The 18,492-nt window shown below is 39.6% G+C and overlaps 1 protein-coding gene and 1 pseudogene across 1 annotated transcript in view; one reads left to right on the plus strand and one right to left on the minus strand.

Moving 5' to 3' along the window:
- The window catches only part of TBC1D19 (TBC1 domain family member 19), a 112,342-nt gene that overhangs the window by 34,795 nt on the left and 59,055 nt on the right, over window positions 1-18,492 (minus strand). The window contains exons 13-15 of the mRNA XM_024573666.4: window positions 15,349-15,411; window positions 3,397-3,481; window positions 1,299-1,343 (exon numbers count right to left, since the gene is read on the minus strand). Coding sequence (XP_024429434.1) covers window positions 1,299-1,343; window positions 3,397-3,481; window positions 15,349-15,411 — 193 coding nt within the window. The remainder of the gene's footprint in view (window positions 1-1,298; window positions 1,344-3,396; window positions 3,482-15,348; window positions 15,412-18,492) is intronic.
- Window positions 3,593-5,844, plus strand: LOC128780676 (prostaglandin E synthase 3-like; annotated as a pseudogene).

Below are 18,492 nucleotides of genomic sequence, written 5' to 3' on the forward strand. Positions count from 1 at the left end.
CTGCCCATCTCCGCCCCTCCTACCAGTCTGGATGAATGTTTCTTCTTTAACTCCTTGGTTGTCGGACTTCCATACAGTTTGATTTTCTGGAAGTTCTGGTTGATTTTGTTTTTAAATTTGTTGTTGTCCTTCTTTTGGTTGTGCGAGGAGGCACAGTGTGTCTATCTATACCTCCATCTTGGCCAGAAGTCCTAGTTTATTTTCTCTTTTGAATAGTGGGCATAAGAAGATCAGTTAATGAGTTCAGGTTGAGACATGTTAAGTTTGTATTGTATAAATTTTAGAGTAATTGACAAATAGAGCCAAGAGAGCAGATAAAAAGCCCTAGGAAAACACATGAAAAGGAGAGGCACAGAGCAAGGTGGGGTGGGACAGTGGAGAACGAAAGTGCTGAAGGAGGGACACAGGAGGATGGCCGGGAGAGGGCTGGGACACCACACTGAGGAACACTGAGTTTTAGATGGACTGGTCAATACAGACGCTCAATACAATCGCAACTGCTGTGTTTTCTGAGTACGCACTACATACACACCAGGCACTGTGATGTTTTATACACTGTATCTCATTTAATCTATTACCTAAATGTGATCGATGACAAATCTGAAGATCAGCAGTCATGAAACTTACCCAAGGTCAGGGTGAGCTGGCAGAACTGGGATCAGAACCCAGGTCGGATGCCTTACAAAGCTCATGTTCTTAACTTTGGAGTAAAAGAGCTTCTCCAGGATGCAACTTTCTGTTACAATAAGGACTTCTACATTTGCTTTACAACAAGTATAACTGAGAAACCATCTAATAATCTCAAAGGATCAGTTAATACTTAAGAAGGTCATTATATATTTGATCACTTTGAATAATGAAAATAGATTATTTCAGTGGCATATTCTCTAATAATCTTTTTATTTCATAGACACTACACTCATCTAATTGTACAACAATGAGGTGCAACACAAGGCAATCCACTCCTTTGAGCTCTGCTCCAGTGAAGCCAGCAGGAAGGTCCCGAACGGACTAGTGCTCTTCAGAGAAAAATGAAGTGCTCTGGGCCTAGACACCCATCTACTTAATTTTCCCACAAATGTTACTATTGGTCTCATGGAAAACCAGAGAGGCTAACGCACAGTTTAGCACAAACCCAGCACATGAAAAAGTCAATTAAAATAGGTATTCTGTAGAAGATTTATTTCAGATAATAAATTACTATCTTTTTTAAAGATAGAGAATAAGAAAATTATTCCTATTATTAGGGTTATAATTTTCCTACTTCCCACTAGAGGAAGCAACAGCGTTACTCTTACCATTCGGTGGATAAAAGACGGCATATTCTTCTATTCCTAGTTTTCCTATAAGAGAAAGCCATAGAGGGTTTCAGTGTGATTCAATAAACAAAACTTGAAAAGTTAACTAATTTTCTAAATGTACTAATAATTAATAGTATTTTTAAAAACTACAATAGTAAAACCTCATTTCATTTTATCGTACGGAATTAATTTGAAAATATGCCAGCCAATCTCTTTATTTTATTTTATTTTGATTTTTGATTTTAGAGAGAAGGGAAGGGAGGGAGAAAGAGAGGGAGAGAAATACTGATGTGAGAGAAGCATCTAACAGCTGCCTTCCAAACCTGCCCTGACTGGGAATCGAACCGGTGAACATGTGATTTGTAGGACGAGGCCCAACCAAGTGAGCCACACCAGCTGGTGCCAAACTTTTGATGTTAGTAAATCTTTTCTTCAATTAAAATCAATAGTATAAACTTAAGTACAAGGTAAGCAATACAAAATAATTAACAGAACCAAAGCTTTCAAGCTTCTTAAGAGAAGCATCTATTTATAAGCTTAGAATTGTCTATTAGCTTAGAATTGCTAACTATAAACAATTCTAATGTGTTCATTAAAGCAAGTCCTCAGTTTTGCAAAGCCTCATTAGTTTACATTTTTATAGAAAGTGCTGAAAAGTTAAAAATTAAGTGTCTTTAACTATATGGTGGTAATATTTTCTGAATCCCGAAACAATTTATATGTTTCAAGAATGAGGCTAAATATTTCTATCAGAATTGTCTCAAAAATTTTAAGTATATTCATCACACTTGAAAGTTTGAAAGAGTTTTTAAAAATAGCTTTTCCTCAAAACGTTTAAGGCTCTGAGTTTTTTCCCCACATTCCACTTAATATCTCTTTATTTTTATATTGATAGTTTTTCTAATGCCTTTAGTCTATTGAAAAGTCACATACAATTTTGCCCTGAGCTTTAAGGCAATATTTTTAGTTAAATTAAAAAAAAATTTGTTGTTCTTATTGGGGGTGGCGGCAGAGAAGAGATGAAGAATAAGAATCATGATATTTAAGTTAAGAGGGAGACAACAGGACTGATTTTATGCGTCAGAGAAGAATGAAAGAATGAAAAAGAGAGAGAGAGAGAGAGAGAGAGATGCAGGTGGGTACTTGATACTGGGCTAGATGTCAAGTGGCAAACAGGATAAATATATAAGACCTGGTCCCTGAACCATGTGGCTTATAATCCAGACTAAAACATGAAACATTTAGGACATGTTTGCTAAATTTTCTGGCACAGGCTTGAAGTGTTTTAGAGGTTTAGAGGAGAGGGAAATTGATGATGGACTGATGGACTTGGTGAGAGATAGGCTAGTTCCTCAAGGACCCAGGGTTTTGGGGAAGGAGGCCAGAATGACTATGGGGTAATTCAGAGTAACACAGAAAGTGAAGTGAGTGAGGTTAAGACAGGAGCAACTGGTGGACGGCTTTAAATCTTGGCTGAGTCTAGAGGTGATTCCATTAGACAATTAAGTTGTACAATCAGGCTTTTAGCAGATGGTGTTAACCAAACAAACAAGAGGCTCAATTTAGAAGCAATGGAGCAAAAAGAGCCCCCGAGCTGGGGGTAGGGGCCGGGGGTGGAGCCTGATCCCAGCACCAGGTGATGTGGGCTTGTCCTAGAGCCAGGTAGGAGGAACCAGGCAGGCAGTCTGAATTAGGAGATACAGAGAAACTCTTTCTTTACGGGAACAGCAGAGAGACCGTACACAATAGCTTTTAGTGCTGGGTGTTGGGAAAGGGTTCCAGTTGAAATTAGTTCAGTTGCCAGGGGATGGCAGGTTATTGAAACAGTGATATGTCGTAGGCAGCTAGTGATAAAGAGGAGAAGAAAGCACTAAAATAGAAATTAGAGAGCTATTAGCATATAAATTATACCAAAATTTTAAGTGTTGTAGATTGAGAGAAGAAATGCAGAACGTAAAAAAATTAGAAAAAGCAAACTCGTGATAAACTCATAAAAGGGAAAATAAGTCAACAGGTAAGAAAAACAGCAATAGAGCAAACAGTCTTGGTATGATAATGTGTTAAAAATATTTCCTTTATGTTACTAAAATTTTACCTCGTATGTATGATTTCGGTGGTGAAGCACTGTTGTATGCAAAGTGACCCAACACAGATGTATCCCGGGAAAAACAAAGTAAAACCTGGGTATAACATTAGAAAAAACAAACAATTAAGCACTGTTTAACTCCTGGCTATTTCCTGCTTGGGAGGCTTTGAGGGAGGCTCTTTCAAGTTCAGTACTGTGCCTCGCAATGGGAAGAGTGCCCTCTATGGGTACGCCTGTGTAAGTGTAACAGTGAATGTCAGATGTGATGGCCAACGTTTATCTGAAGATTTCTTACTGTTAGCCACTGAAACCTTGAACAGCAGCACAAAATGCAAGTTGCTAACTACCAGTTGGTTATTTTATTGTGTTTTATAGGTGAGAGGAGAAAAACCTGGAGAAAATTTAACAGATGAGAATATACCGGGCCCTAGGTACTACAGTGGCTTAGGGCAATTCGGTTAAATAAGTGCAGCGAACTAAAAGGAGGCTCATTGCTGGGATGCAGCTGCAGGCAGCGGGGCATGGCAGGGTGGGAGGGAAGGCAGCTCAAGATATTTAGAAGGGAAGGCAGCCACAGCAGAACAAGTGGCAGCCCAATCAATACACGTTAGAAGCTGGTCATCCTACCAGCAGGTGAATGTGGCGAGTCCACCTGAATCAAGGATGTCCATTAGGAGGGACCAGATTGCTGACACCAGCTTGGAATTTTAGGGAGGGGGCCAATCCCTGGGAAGGCAAGTAGTGACAGGAAATCTGGGTCTTGCTATTGGGCCTGGGATTCAAAGATGTTACTAGGAAAAGACATCAGGGGTGACTGGACAAGGCAGAAGCCTAGTTAACAGAACAGGGACACAAAGTCAGGGCTGGACTGGCAGCAAGAGTGAATGAACAGGGGAACTGTGGGTCCAATACACAAGACCAGGGCCAATTTGGACAGACAGGTATGAGGACTGCATATCAGGCCTAAGGGTGAAATGTGTACCAACCACTGCCACTGATTTATTTTTATTGTATTTTAAAATACTATACAAGCAGTACATGTTTATGATAAAAATTAGAAATATAGATCCTCAAAAGAGGAAAAACATCAATAGTCCCACGAGTGTTAGTCTTTTCATGTATATCCTTTCAGACTCTTCTTATGCACACATATGCAAATATTTCAAACAAAATAAGATTATGCATACTGTTCTACCATCTGTTTTCTCTCAATATTATAAATATTTCCTACCCATTTTTAACATGCGAGTATTCCATTATATGGATGAACAATAGTTTATTAAACTTGTCTTTTTGTTGGTCATTTAATTATTCCCACTTTTCCCAGACTAGAAACAATACTGCAGTGAACTTCCTTATAGCCAATATTTATGTACACCTTTACTTAAATCCCTAAAACTGGACTAGATGTCAAGAGATGGGCATTTGAAATCTAAAACATTTTGATACGCATTGCCAAGCTGCTCTCCAGAAAGGGTTTCTTTTATTTAAACATATGCAGCAGTAAGATAGTACACAGTCTCTCCTATCCTCATCAAAATGAGTTACCATCATCTCATAGGTTAAAAAACATGGCCTCTTGCTCTAATTATTAATGAGGTTGAACACTCACTCATTTGCATTTCTTTTATTTTTCAGTTTATCATCTCAGTCTATTTTAAAAATGAACGTTTTGGCATTCTGGAGAGCCAGGTTGAGCCAGCCGCTGCCGCCATCCACTGAGGGAAGTGAGAAGAGACTGGAGAAGAGACTGCACCCGGGATAAAATGCCGGAGTCGCCACTGGAGTTTAGTCCACTGTCCAGCAGCTGCCCCTGGAGAGGCCTGCCACGCATTCACCCATCCCCATGCCCCACTCACGAGGCAGCCTGCTTCTGCAAAGTGGTACGACCTCAGGGACTATGTGTTCGCTGAATTTTATGTTGAAGACAGTAAAGATGTTAGTGTAAATTTTGAAAAATGCAAACTTACATTGAGTTGGCTTGGAGGAAGTGATAATTTTAAACATTTAAATGAAATTGATCTTTTTCACTGTATTGATCCAAATGATTCCCAGCATAAATGAATGGACAGATCAATTTTATGCTGTTTACGAAAAGGAGAATCTGGCTGGTCATGGCCAGGATTAACTAAAGAAAGGGCAAAGCTTAATTGGCTTAGCGTGGATTTCAATAAGTGGAAAGACTGGGAAGATGATTCAGAGGAAGACACGTCTAATTTTGATCGTTTCTCTGAGACGAGGAACATGGGTGGTGATGAGGACACTGATTTACCAGGAGTAGATGGAGCAGATGATGATTCACAAGACAGTGAAGACGTGATGAAAACTGCCAGATCTGGAGTGAGGAATGTTGTCGTCACAAGACATGATGAAAACTGCCAGATCTGGAGCGAGGAATGTTGTTGTCACCGGATTTTGAGAAAGAAAAATAACTTCTCCACAAGATTTCGTAATTGAATTTCTGAGTTGATTGCTCCAAAGGCAGATGCTGCGTTTGCCTCCTTTAACCCATTTTCCACCGTTTGTTTTCTTACAGGCTTCACTAAAGCTCATACGTACCATTGTAGGGGGCAATTTTAAGTCAGCTAAGGCAGTCACCCTATGCATGAACATTTCCCGGACTTCCGTGATGCTGTTGAGGTCCTAAGCAATTGATACAGCAGTTGTGATAAATAAAAACATTTCACCTAAGTCTCCTTTACTTCACAACATAGATACTGACAAGATAGGAAGCTCTGGATAATGGAAAGATAGTTATAGATTTCAGTATATGGACTCAAACTGGCTGAAACAAATTGGTTGATATCCTAAACTGATAACTGTGTCTCTGGTACATTCTTCAGGACTGTCCCACTAAAGTTACATTTTTCCAAAAATTTACTTCACATTATTGTACATAAGTGATAACCTGTCAGTGTTCCAATGTATCCTATCCAATCTATAACTAGTAAATGCCCTAACTTAGACAGTTTTTGAAGTCTGTACATTTTGTATTGTTTGGCCCTTGAACTTTGGCCTCTCTCAGCATGGAGGACAAAGAAAGGCTGCACATTGTTGCTTGAGAGTCTGTACATTTAGACCAAATTTGTATTTGCGCTGTCAGTATGGCAAATGAGTGAAAACAATGTTAATACACCAATGGAATTTTTTCCTTCCTTCCTTCCTTCCTTCCTTCCTTCCTTCCTTCCTTCCTTCCTTTTCTTTCTTTCTTTCTTTCTTTATCCAGCTTGTACCAGGGCTGAAAACCTCAATTCATGTTCATAACAGTGGGGATTTTAAAAAATTATTTTATTGCTGTTCAATTACAGTTGTCTGCATTTTCTCCCCACCCCTCCCTGCAACCCCATCCAAACTCCCCTCCCTCCCCCCGCCTTCACCATCCCCTTTAGTTCTTGCCTTTGGTTTTGTCCATGTGTCCTTTATAGTAGTTCCTGAACAGTGGGGATTTTTTTAATGTCTATATTCTTTCTAATAAACTGTTGGAAGACTTAAAAAAATGAATGTTTTAAAATCTATTGATTTGTTTAAATTATTTGTATTTTAATGATTCTCATCTTTGGTCTAATTATATGTTACAAATGGCTTTGCTCAAATAATTTGTTAATTATTTTTGACAGAGATACTTTTAATGTTTATATGCTCAAATCCACCAATACTTTCTTTCATGTGTAAAAAGCCCCTCCCCACATTTATAATTTATAATACTCCCTATATATTCACCCAAATTATGAAAGTCATTGGTGCTGTTCCTCAGATACTCCTGTTTACTTCCCTTTGGAGACATGTGTCAGCTTATCTTTTCGGGCGCACAAGTCTCCTTCTGAGTCTACTTCCCTGGGAACCCATCTTGCAACGTAGTAAAACTGGGGGGAAATGGTCAAGTTCTAAATACAATGTAAAGGTAGAACCAGCAGAATTTACTCACAGACTGGATAGCGTGTGTGAAAGAAAGCTAGGAATCAAGGATGAAGCCAAGCAGAAGGATGTTTGATCTGAATAAATGGAAAGATGAAGTTACCATCAACTGAGACAGGGAAAGTTGATTGGACCAATTTTGAGAGATCAGGGGTTCAGTTTTCAACATCCTAAGTTTGAGATATCCACAAACTATCTAAACAGAGATGTTGAATAGGTGGTTGGAGATACTAGTAGTCTGGAGTACAGGAGAATGGTTTGGACTGAAGATGTAAATTTGGGAGTTCTCAACACACAGATGGACGAGAACCACAAGACAGGTGAGCTTGGTGAAATCACCAGGTGAGTGAGTGTAACTGAAGAAAAGAAGGCCAAGGCCTGAGACCCAGCATTCTCTAACATTGAGATATTGGAGATAACACAAGAAACCTGTTTAGGAGACTGAGGATTAACCAAGAAAGGGTCTTTAGGACCCTCCATTAGCTTGGATCCCTTTGAGTGCTGGGGGCTCCTGGGAGATGCAGTGTGTTCTGGGTAAGGGGAAGTCAGGTTGTAATATGAAAGTATTTGTATGTGTACATTTCTAGTAAACTGCCTAATAAGAATCCAAAAAAAAGAAAAAAGAAAAAATCCCAAACCTGGCTCTCTATGGTTCTAGTAAGTTATTATTTTTCTCCTTATTCTAAACATTAGACATCAGTTCTTACCTGATTTTGTATTTGTAACATAATATTCTCTTCCTTAAAGAGAACCCCCCAAATTGCATACGCTTTAGGTCCCCAAAAAGTCGATGCTGCCTCTGGTGAAGAAAGGGCACAGCTGGGTCCAGTGCTACTGAGATCAGCTAAGAGGAGGGCTGAGCACTGGCCACTGGACTTAGATGCTGGTAACCTCGACAGCAGCACCTTCAGCTCAAATGGCAGGACACCATGTACAATGTTCAGTACCTTCTACTTACCAGTTTTTAACAATGTATTTTAGAGACCTTTTCATACTGGTATATACTGCTGCTTCATATAGAGCCGGCTCATTTTGAGGGCTATATCATATTTCACTGTGAGTATATACTATAATTTATTTAATGGGCTCGTCCCCTAAAAGTGGACACTTATATGATTTTCAACTTCATGCTATTTCTGACAGTGTCAAAATAATAAGCCTTTTACTGTGTCATCTCACACATATATGAGTATCTCTGTAGGACAAATATATGGAAATAAAATAGACCAGTGAAAGGGTACATTCATTGAAAATGTGATGAGTATTTGGCAAGTCACAGCCTTTGTTACCTTCTAACCAGCATTTCTTTACAGTTACAGTGGAAAGGGGGCTCGCAAGTGGGCTCGGTCTCTTGTAGTGCCTGGCTCTTTACTTTCTGTATCTGTTTGCAGGTAGAATAACGCCTCCCCTTCGCTAAGATGTCTACATTTTAATCCCTGGAACCTGTGGCCATCGTACCTTACACCACAAAAGGGGTTTTGCAGGTGTGATTGAACTGAAGCTAATCAGTTTGGGAGATTATCTTGGAGTATCTTTCAAGGCCCCAGGTAATCACAAGGGGCCTTATCAATCAGAGAGAGGCAGCAGGGTCAGAGTCGGGGGAGAGTTAAAGATGCCACTGCTGGCTGTAGAGATGGAGCGGGAGGCTGTGGGCCGAGGGTGCAGGTGTACTTTAGAAGGTGAGAAGGCAAGAGACTCAGGTCTCTCCAGAGCCTCTGGAAGGAACGTGGCCCTGACGACCCCTTGGTTTGGCCCAAGGAAACTCACTTCAGACTTCTCCTCTTCAGAACTATAAAAGAATACATTTGTTTTGGTTTAAACCACTAAATCTGTTATAGCAGCAATAATAAGCTAATACAATTAATACAACTAATATAATTAATGGCTAATAAAGTAATACAATGAAAACAATACTAAACTAATGTAGCTACTGATAAACTAATACAATTACAGTAAAATAATGTAAAAGGAAAATTTACGTACAAATATCTTTCTGCCATTGCCTAGCAAGAACACAACGCCTGAAGAAATGTCTGTATTTCCTTTAGCAGGTGGTGGGAACGTGGTCCTGTTTGGAGAAGCTCTGTGCTAAAACATACCCCCCTTGAGTGCCTGTCGCCGAGCAGACACGCATCTGAGATGGCTCCGCAGAGAAGCCCGGGGTCTGCTCCGTGACAACGCCACAGGGGGTGTGGCAGCCCTGGGCCCTGGGGTACGAGCAACCAGCTGCCGACTCTTAGGAGGATGACAGTTTCAGTCACGTGAACTAGAAAATGTAACTTTGATGACGTAGTAATTAGGTAAAAATGAATCTTTACGAAGATGAGGTTAAGAAGATGTGGTAGTGGTTTCTTTAGAAGAGCTGCGAGAAACCGGACACGAAGGTCTGAACTAGGGCTTCGTAGCCGAGCTGCAGCTGAACTGCCCACACACAGTGGCCAAAGGTGTGCCTGGCCCGCGTCTTCCTTTAGTCTCTCGAATATATATTTATGGTGAATGTTTCTGAGAAATAAGTTACTTATATAATAAAAACACATAAGAAATGATAGATACCAAATGGAAACTCCCTTTAATTTACAAGTATTACACAAGTTTTTCATTTATCATGCTCTTATATTTTTATCCAAATTGATTTGGAGAATTTCAAATGAGAAATTTTGAAGAATAACTTTTTGAAACACTCTTTCATAAGTCAAATTTTCATAAATTAAAGGGTAACGTGTCTTAGGGGGCTTTGAAATTGAACAGACCCAGCCTGGTCTTGGTAGCTGGGTGAGCTTGGGCTCTGAGCCTGTGCTTCTTCATCTACGAAACAGGAATAAAGTTACCTTACAGGCTGTTATAAAAATTAGTTACAAAGTATGTGAAATGTCTAGAGCACACCCCAGCACCTAATAAGCCCTCCATAAATAAATGATAAAGATAGTGCTGATAATCTCACTTGCAATCATTGGGGATCTGGTAGAAAAATAAAAAAGAAAGGCTTATTTTTCTGCTCCAGTTTCCTGCTTAGGTGTGGGCTCTCATATTGTTTTCTTCTGACATTCTTTTTTTCATGATTTTATGTATTTTTTTTTAAGGAGGAAGGGAGAGAAAAAGAGAGGAGAGAAACATCAATGCGTTTGTTGCCTCTCGCACACTCCTCAACTGGGGACCTGGCCTGTAACCAGGGCATGTGCCCTGACTGGGAATCGAACCAACAAGCCTTCGGTTTGTGGGATGCCACCCAACCCACTGAGCCACACCAATCAGAGCTCTTAGGACATTCTTATCAAGAAAAATACACTTGTAAAATCTTTCCCTTTTCTGTCCTCCTAACTTCCTACCTATACATCCTTCCTGTTTCTAATCTTAATTCCTAGTAACCACTCATTCTGGGTTCTTCAGTCTCTCTCAGCCTGTGTATTTATCCAGTCACCAAAATCCTCCTGGTTCTACCTTTGATAGCTCCTTCCTTCCACTTTCCTTCCAACAAGTATGTATTGAACTCTAGTATGTGGCATCCACTGTTCCAGGAACTCAAAATACGGTCGTAAACAACAACGAAAACAAAAAAACACCAAGTCCCCATCTTCATACTGATTACGTTTTTATGAAGGGATTCAGGAAAGCCCCCCCAAAATATATATTGTATGTCATCTGGTGTTACGTGCTATGGAGAAAGATAATGCAGACAGGAGGGATAATGCACGCATACACCACCTGCACATATTGGCAGAAGTTTGCTATGTTAATTAGGGACCTGAAAGTGGTCAGGAAATGAGCTTAGTGTGACAAGGTTTTTGGCACAAGGACAGCTCCCTGGGAGCAGACAGGTAAGCCTGGAGTTGAAGGGAGAGGTCCAGAAGAGATAGAGAAGTGAGAATTGTCAGTGCATAAATGGTATTTAGAGCCATGAGAATAGGCGAGATCACTAAGGGCAAGAATGTGAAAAACAGCAAAGGCCCAAGGACTTGTCCTTGGGGTGCTCCAAGGCAGGACAGAGCGGTGAGGAGAAAGCGGCGGAGGTGACTGTGAATGAGAAGGAAACCAGAAACCATGATGTCCTTGAAGCTGAGTGAAGAAATCAAGGAGAATCAAGCAGAGGGCACAATTAACTGAATGACCAGATAGATCAAGTCAGGTGAGAAGTGAGAACGGACCACTGGATTCTGCAATTTGAAGTCACTTGGGACCTTTGGCAGAGCAGCTGAGCCAAAAAAAAAAAAAAGTCTGCTTAAGGAGTGTTCAAGAGAGAATAGGAGGATGGGACTGGAAACAGTATCTATGATTTTTAAAAGAGTTTTGCTGAATAAGGAAACAGAGGGTGGGGCAGTGGCTGGAAAGGATACACTATATCTGATACAGGATCAAGAAAAATTTTTGTTTCATTTTATTTTGCTTTGACTTTCAGATGAGAGGAGTAACAGCATATCTGTATACTGAGAGGAGTAATCCAAGAAATGAAGAAACTGACAGTGGAAAAACTACGCTTGCACTGCCTTTGAGTCCCCAGGGGAGATGAGGGCCAAATGCAGGGACTGGTTTCATCATAAACTAAAGCAAGGGCAGTCTATCCATGGTCACAGGGAAAGCTGAGTACGGTACACATGCAGGTAGGTGGGGCGCACGTGGTGGTGGGAGTGTGTGCGGGGTCCCTATGGACAGCTTTATTCATTCACTTATTTTTCAGAAACAGGACTCAAAGGCATCAGCTGAAAGAGAAGAGACAAAGGTTTGAGGAAGGAGGAGGTGCTAAAAGTCATCTAGGGGAATGAATGAAAAATTGGACTAGGAAATACAGTAGAATTGCTGGGCAGAACTAAGAACTCTTGAGGTTAGTGGTCATGAATTTAAAGTAAAACTAATTATTATGGTTGCATGTTTTTCTCCAGCCACTTGCAAATACATGCTATGGCCACTGAATTAGTGCAGAGTTGTACTTAAGCGAAGTTAAGGTTTTGTCAAGTAATCACGAGTAGAACGTGGGAGAGGGCAAGGCCGTCGCACATGTACTTAGGTGGAAGTGATCTGATGACAGACCATGTCACTGACAAGTCTTTCACATTTGCTCTCTTGTTTGCCCACACAGACCTTGCTCTCCATCACGGGCACACGGACGCCAACCTGAGCTGCTCAGTGGGCACTGCCACGCTGAGACAGTCTCTCCGCCAGTCCCAGCACGCACGTGGTTCCTGTATGGCTTATGTTTTTCCCATTCTCCTCCTCATTCCCTGCCTTTGAGAACCAGACATTCCTTACAACATTTCTGTTCTGAAGCCCCACTAAACTGCACCACTCCCAGAATTTATTTCTCCTTTAACTGTGTTTGTGTGGAACATTACAAATTACAGAGCTATCAGGACAATTATCAAATTATAACTATGCATTTGCATTTCCCCTCATTTTCCACTGAAATGTGAGCTTAATAACATCATCTTATGCAGCAACTACTACAGTGCCTTTATCAAAACAGACACTAATTTGACTAAATGGATACATGAATAAAAGATATGTGATTGCACCTGGGTCTTTCTTAAACTCCACTCAATGGCACTGAAATAACTGTAACGATGGCATGCTCTAATGTGTCAGCACCGCCGCTAAGCACACGCAACTTAAGCCACCTATACGATGGAGGATTTATCACACACCAGAAAGAGCGAATCCCCATGCCTTCCCGTCACTGTATTGGAACTCCTCCCCATGAGTATTTTATGTACTTTGGACAAGAAGTTAGCTGGGAGGTTGTCATGATGACATTAAGTACTGGAACCTGGCAATGATACTCACTCACACTACCTAGCTTTCTTCCATGGACTAGGGGGAGTCTTCCGTTTGAACATATTTTAAAACTCTCACATAATTTAAGACTTTCAACACCCCTAAGTTTTTTTAAAGAATTTCATGCAAAATAAAAACTAAATTTTGGAATGATAAAAAGTTGACCTATTACTCAAAATACTACTTCTATAATATCCAGTGTTGTTGCCTATAAGATTTAGGGAACTACCACGAGTCATTCAGGAGCAACACCCTGTAACACAGGCCCAGCTTTTCCTTCAAGAGGGATGGCTGCGTCTTTCTCAGCTGTATGTAGACACAGCACTGCCACATGCCATCTGACTTGGTAGTCTAGTCACAAACTCAACAAATGGGTTAGACCCAGACCATGGCCAGAAACACTGAGTCACTCCATTACCAACAGCCCTTTCCCCACAGAGCAGCTATGCTGCTAGGCCGCTCAGCCAAAGGAGAGTCTGTAATTAATGCTAAAAAAGCTCTGTTTGTCTTACACACGCATGCACACCCATGCACACATATATGAATAGGTTTTTTTCTCAGAGACAGATCGGAACTGAATTTCTGAAAATCAAATATTGTTTTTAATGTGTACAATAACATTTTTATTACTTAAAATAAACTTTTCTCTAATAAATCAGATAAATCACTAAATGGTATGATCATGGAAGGTGTTTTCTTAGTAATTATCCACATGAGGAAAATTTAATTCTGTGTAATTCCCAAAGACAGAGTTTAGAGGTTATAATTATCCTTTTATTTATGTTATAGGGGCAGAAATCCACATTAAAGCTTATTTACTGTCATTTGCAAAGTACTAAAAGTAGCAGAGGCCATGAGATCTATGATTGAAAAAAATATATGTAAAATTTAAAATTAACGCAGTGTAGACTAAAATACTGATAAAAATGGAGAAGATTAGCTCCTGATGCTGCCATTACAAATACGATACTATTACACGTCAATGAGGCATTAAATTTATCTGTATATTCAAAACTTCACTGAGTACTAAGAGAATGAGGTGCCCAGCTACATATTAGCTACATAAGTAAATAAACTTAGATTTTTGTACTTTCCAAAGTTCATTTTATTTGTTTTTTATTTCCGAAACATTTTTATCTCCATTTTCAGAGCATATCTGCTTCTAGATATTAAACTATTGCAAAATAATGAAATTATTTTCTAAGACCTCCTGATTAATACCCAACACAAGCCAAATCATCCAGATTGTTTCCTAGAGAAACATCTCTATCAGGTTATTAAAAATATATATATTCAATTGTTTTAAATTACCTATTTCAATTAAAAATTAAATGGCTTAGTGTTCTTTTTTTCTAACTTTAATAAACTAAATTTATATAAAAGAATGGGACTTTATACCTTTACTATTTTTCAAAGTAAATTAATTAATTGCATATTTGAAATTGTTGAAATTCTCTTCAAATGTTTCTAGGGTACTGTCAAATTAGAATTTATAGATAAATTTTATAAAGTCTTTGGACTTCAGTTATTGGAATGTATGACTAATTAAACCTTCCTGAGAGATACTTATTTACCTGCCTTTTTTCTTAAATAGATGCGCACCTCCATCACTCCTGCCGAAGAGAAACCTGACAATCCAGACGATCTTATTCACATCTAATCAAGTAAAAATGCTCTGTGGCATCCAGATATTTTCTCCATGACGTTTACATTGACATCACACAAAATCACATTATTAATGTATATGTGATCTTTAAAAAATCATCTAGGCAATTCTATGTGCATATGTTCTACTTATGATAAGATATTTTTATTTAGGTAGACAAAAAAAGACCTCGGTAAGGACCCAACATCCACAGTATCAGCGTGTGAAATGGTCTAAGAGCAATCGTGACACCCAGAGAATACCAAATCGTTTAATTATCCGTGTAACACCTTTAATAGAAAACTACTGTGTAAAATGTGTCCTCCAAACATCTCACTATGACTGACATATGAGCTCCACACCCAGTTTAAAATCCGTGCCTGCGCATCCCCTGCTGTAGTGGACGTGACCCAAAGGGACAGTCCAAACCCTCCTTTGGGAGCTCCTGTTCTGCCACCCCGTCCCGCACAAGAACAGAAGTTAACCCATCCCAAACTTAGACCATTTAATTTGAGAAAAAATAAACATGGCTTGCATTTCAGGAGGATTCAGTGAATAATGTGAGAATGATTTCCCAAAGCATTGTGAGTCAGAGAACTTACAACAAGAACATTATATATTTTAATTTTTTAACTTACCTGATATAAATAATCTTCAAAGACAAAATAATAATCATCATTGCTTGCTGTCAACTTCACATCCTATAATTGAAAGTAGAGACTACTGAAAAGAACCTATATAAATATGTCTATACTACTAATAACATAAATGTGACACCCAGAAAGACCACTAAACTAGTTTCACTAATTTATTATCGTTATAAAGTTCTCAATTAAATTTTAATCACTGCTCTAAATTTACTTGGCTAATATAGTATGTGACATATTATTTGACATCAAATTGTTGGCACTTTTTTAGGTTTCATTAGTAATTCCTTAATATTGATTTCAATTTCTTCTGCTTTTAACCTAATATTTAGGTATCTTAAAAGCTGAAAAAGCAGATGTAATCATAACATCCAGAAACAACCATAACAATCTGGCCCCAAATTACTGTTCCAACCTCACCCTCTACTATTCAGGTCTACCTTGTTGCCATACCTTCAAAATAGCAAAAGTCTCCCATGCTTTTGTAATTATTCACTTACAAGTCATCACTTATTTCCAAACCAAAAATAAGACATGTTTATCTTTAAGAAGTACAATCACATCAGCAAGAAAACAGAGAGAGTAGAAATATGGGAACAACTACAAAGAAATATTGAAGAAAACCCTGATAATATTGCTCAGCCTACAAAATTCAACTGTGCTATTAAGCAAAGCAGCAAAAAGGGAGAAGATGTAATCGGATGGCACTGGAGGTATTTGAATGTGTGTTAAGTCTGGAAAAAAAAGACACAGATTCAGAGAAAAGAAAGGGGCCAGTCTTCTATGTCAGAAGACAACATGGGCAGAGGTAGACACCATGCATTCTCAACAGGGATGATACTGCCTCTAAGAGGGTGACAACTGGTTCTTGGGGATCAAAAATTTTACCTATTAGAATGGTTTGTGCATCTCCAAGCTCATTCCTATCCAACAAAATCTTTTCTTTGCTATTTAATATTTATATTAGAGAAAAATTAGTTACCTTTAGAGGTTAATAAAAAGGGCCCTAGATGGTATGGGTCAGTGGATTGAGTGCCAGTCTGTGAACCAAAGGGTTGCTGGTTCGATTCCCAGTCAAGGCACATGTCTGGGTTTTGGGCCAGGTCCCCAGTTAGGGGCATGTGAGAGGCAACCACACACTGACATTTCTCTCCCTCTCTTTCTCCCTCCTTCCCCTCTCTCTAAAAATAATAAGTAAAATCTTTAAAAATATACAGTCCAGAGAAAACCATTTAATAATTTAGCTTAGGGAGGATTTGATGATGTTCTATATTTAATATTGCCTGTTCCATTTATTCCTTTAACTACTAAAATAACTGACCTTTTTTTTCAGTTAAATTAAAAATGAGTCTTTGCTAAAGGGAGCTTTAATGAAACTTCAAATATTTTTTTAAAATGTTCATTCCCTCAAGGACTGACTTTAATAATGTTTGGGGTTGTTTCAACAAGACCGGCAGAGCTCAACTAACACAAATTAGGAGCAATCAGAGACAGATTTCTTCCTAAAAAACTCATGTTGTGGGCAGTCCAGATTGATTCTATCAAAACTTACATTTAATTCTGCAGACACGAACTGTTCACCTCTTTCTCACAGCTGATTTTCTTTACTGATTCAAACAGAAATGCATATTGGCAGTAAAGAGAACTCTCATGCTAGCACTCCATGGTTTTCTGAGTTTCTCTTGTGAGTCTTCTCTCATCTGAACAGGAAAGGAGCTGCAGGTCTTAAAGCTGAAAGAGCTCTCACGCTGTGGCTCACAAAATGGCCTGAGCACAACCACAACCGCAAAGCTAGGAGCTGTACTGATGATCCAAATCTATGCAAAACTCTGCAAGATTCAAACCTTTTCATCAAAAGACCGTATGCTCTTGCACTGGCTGGTGTGGCTCAGTGGGTTGGGCACTGTCCTGCGAACCAAAAGGTCCTCGGTTCAATTCCCAATCAGGGCACAGGCCTGGGTCGCGGGCCAGCTCCCTGTTTTGGGGTGTGTGAGAGGCAACCTATTGACGTTTCTCTCCCTCTCTTTCTCCCACCCTTCCCCTCTCTCTAAAAACTAAATTTACAAGTCTTCAAAACAAAACAAAAAAAAGACTGTATCCTCTTTTAATCTTTGCTTCCTGTAGAGCATAGTTGTTAAAAGTATGGTTGAGAAGTGACATTGTCTGGATTCAAATCTTGATTTGCTACTTAATGTGTAAATTTAAACAAATTTCTTTAATCCTTCTTTACCTCAGTTCCCTCAAGTGTAAAATGCTAAAAATAACAGTGCTTCCTGTTTTGTCACAACACATGTCAACATGAGGCCAGTGAGTGAGGAAATGATGTCAGTATAACATGGGATTGTATCAGTTCACACGCAATTTTTCTTTAAAAAGGAGAGGCAAAACAGCAGGAATTATAACCAGGAACGGAAAAAGCCTTCAGCTCAGCTGCTGCACAAGCACGACCCCTCCAACTGTACTTAAGAACATTCAAAATGCATGGCTGCACAGGGCGCCCCTCTCCAGGAAGGCGCGCCTGGCCTTGCACGTCTCCTCCCATGCCCACCTTGGCAGCAGCCCCAGTAGCTCGGCCGGCCACCTCCATCTGCATTATTTTAGCACTTCTACTTTAGTGTTTTTGTACATTTTAACGGCTTCTGCAGGAACAGCCTGCCTGAGCTAACCAATTCATCTCCCAAGCTACCAATTATTGTCTTTGCTAGTACTCTGGTTACAAGTTGCAAAAGCTACCCCAACCCTATTTTTCCCATAAGCTCTATTATACTTAATGCATGATTTTGTAGAATGCAAGTTTTTTCCCCAGGAAAAAAAATGCACTTATCATTTATAGCCTACATGCCGGCACCTGCTGTCGCGATCAAACGCCACCCTTGCAGAGCTGGAACACTGCACAGCACCCAGCGAGCGGCCTCGAGTGCCAGCAGTCGTCATGTTCTCCCAGACGCACCTCCAGGCCCTCGGTGTACAATCTTCTCTTCCCCGTTTCTGAGACTTGAAATACTATACCCTTCTCCCCTATCACACAAGTTCTAAATTTAAAATCCAAGTGTTTTAAATAGCCTAATTATTAATCCTGCACTGCTCATATCCTGTATCATGCTTACAGCATCTACATCTCAACTTCATAGCAGA

This window comes from Desmodus rotundus, chromosome 4 (genome assembly GCF_022682495.2).
Source record: "Desmodus rotundus isolate HL8 chromosome 4, HLdesRot8A.1, whole genome shotgun sequence".
NCBI classification, from domain to species: Eukaryota; Metazoa; Chordata; class Mammalia; order Chiroptera; family Phyllostomidae; genus Desmodus; species Desmodus rotundus.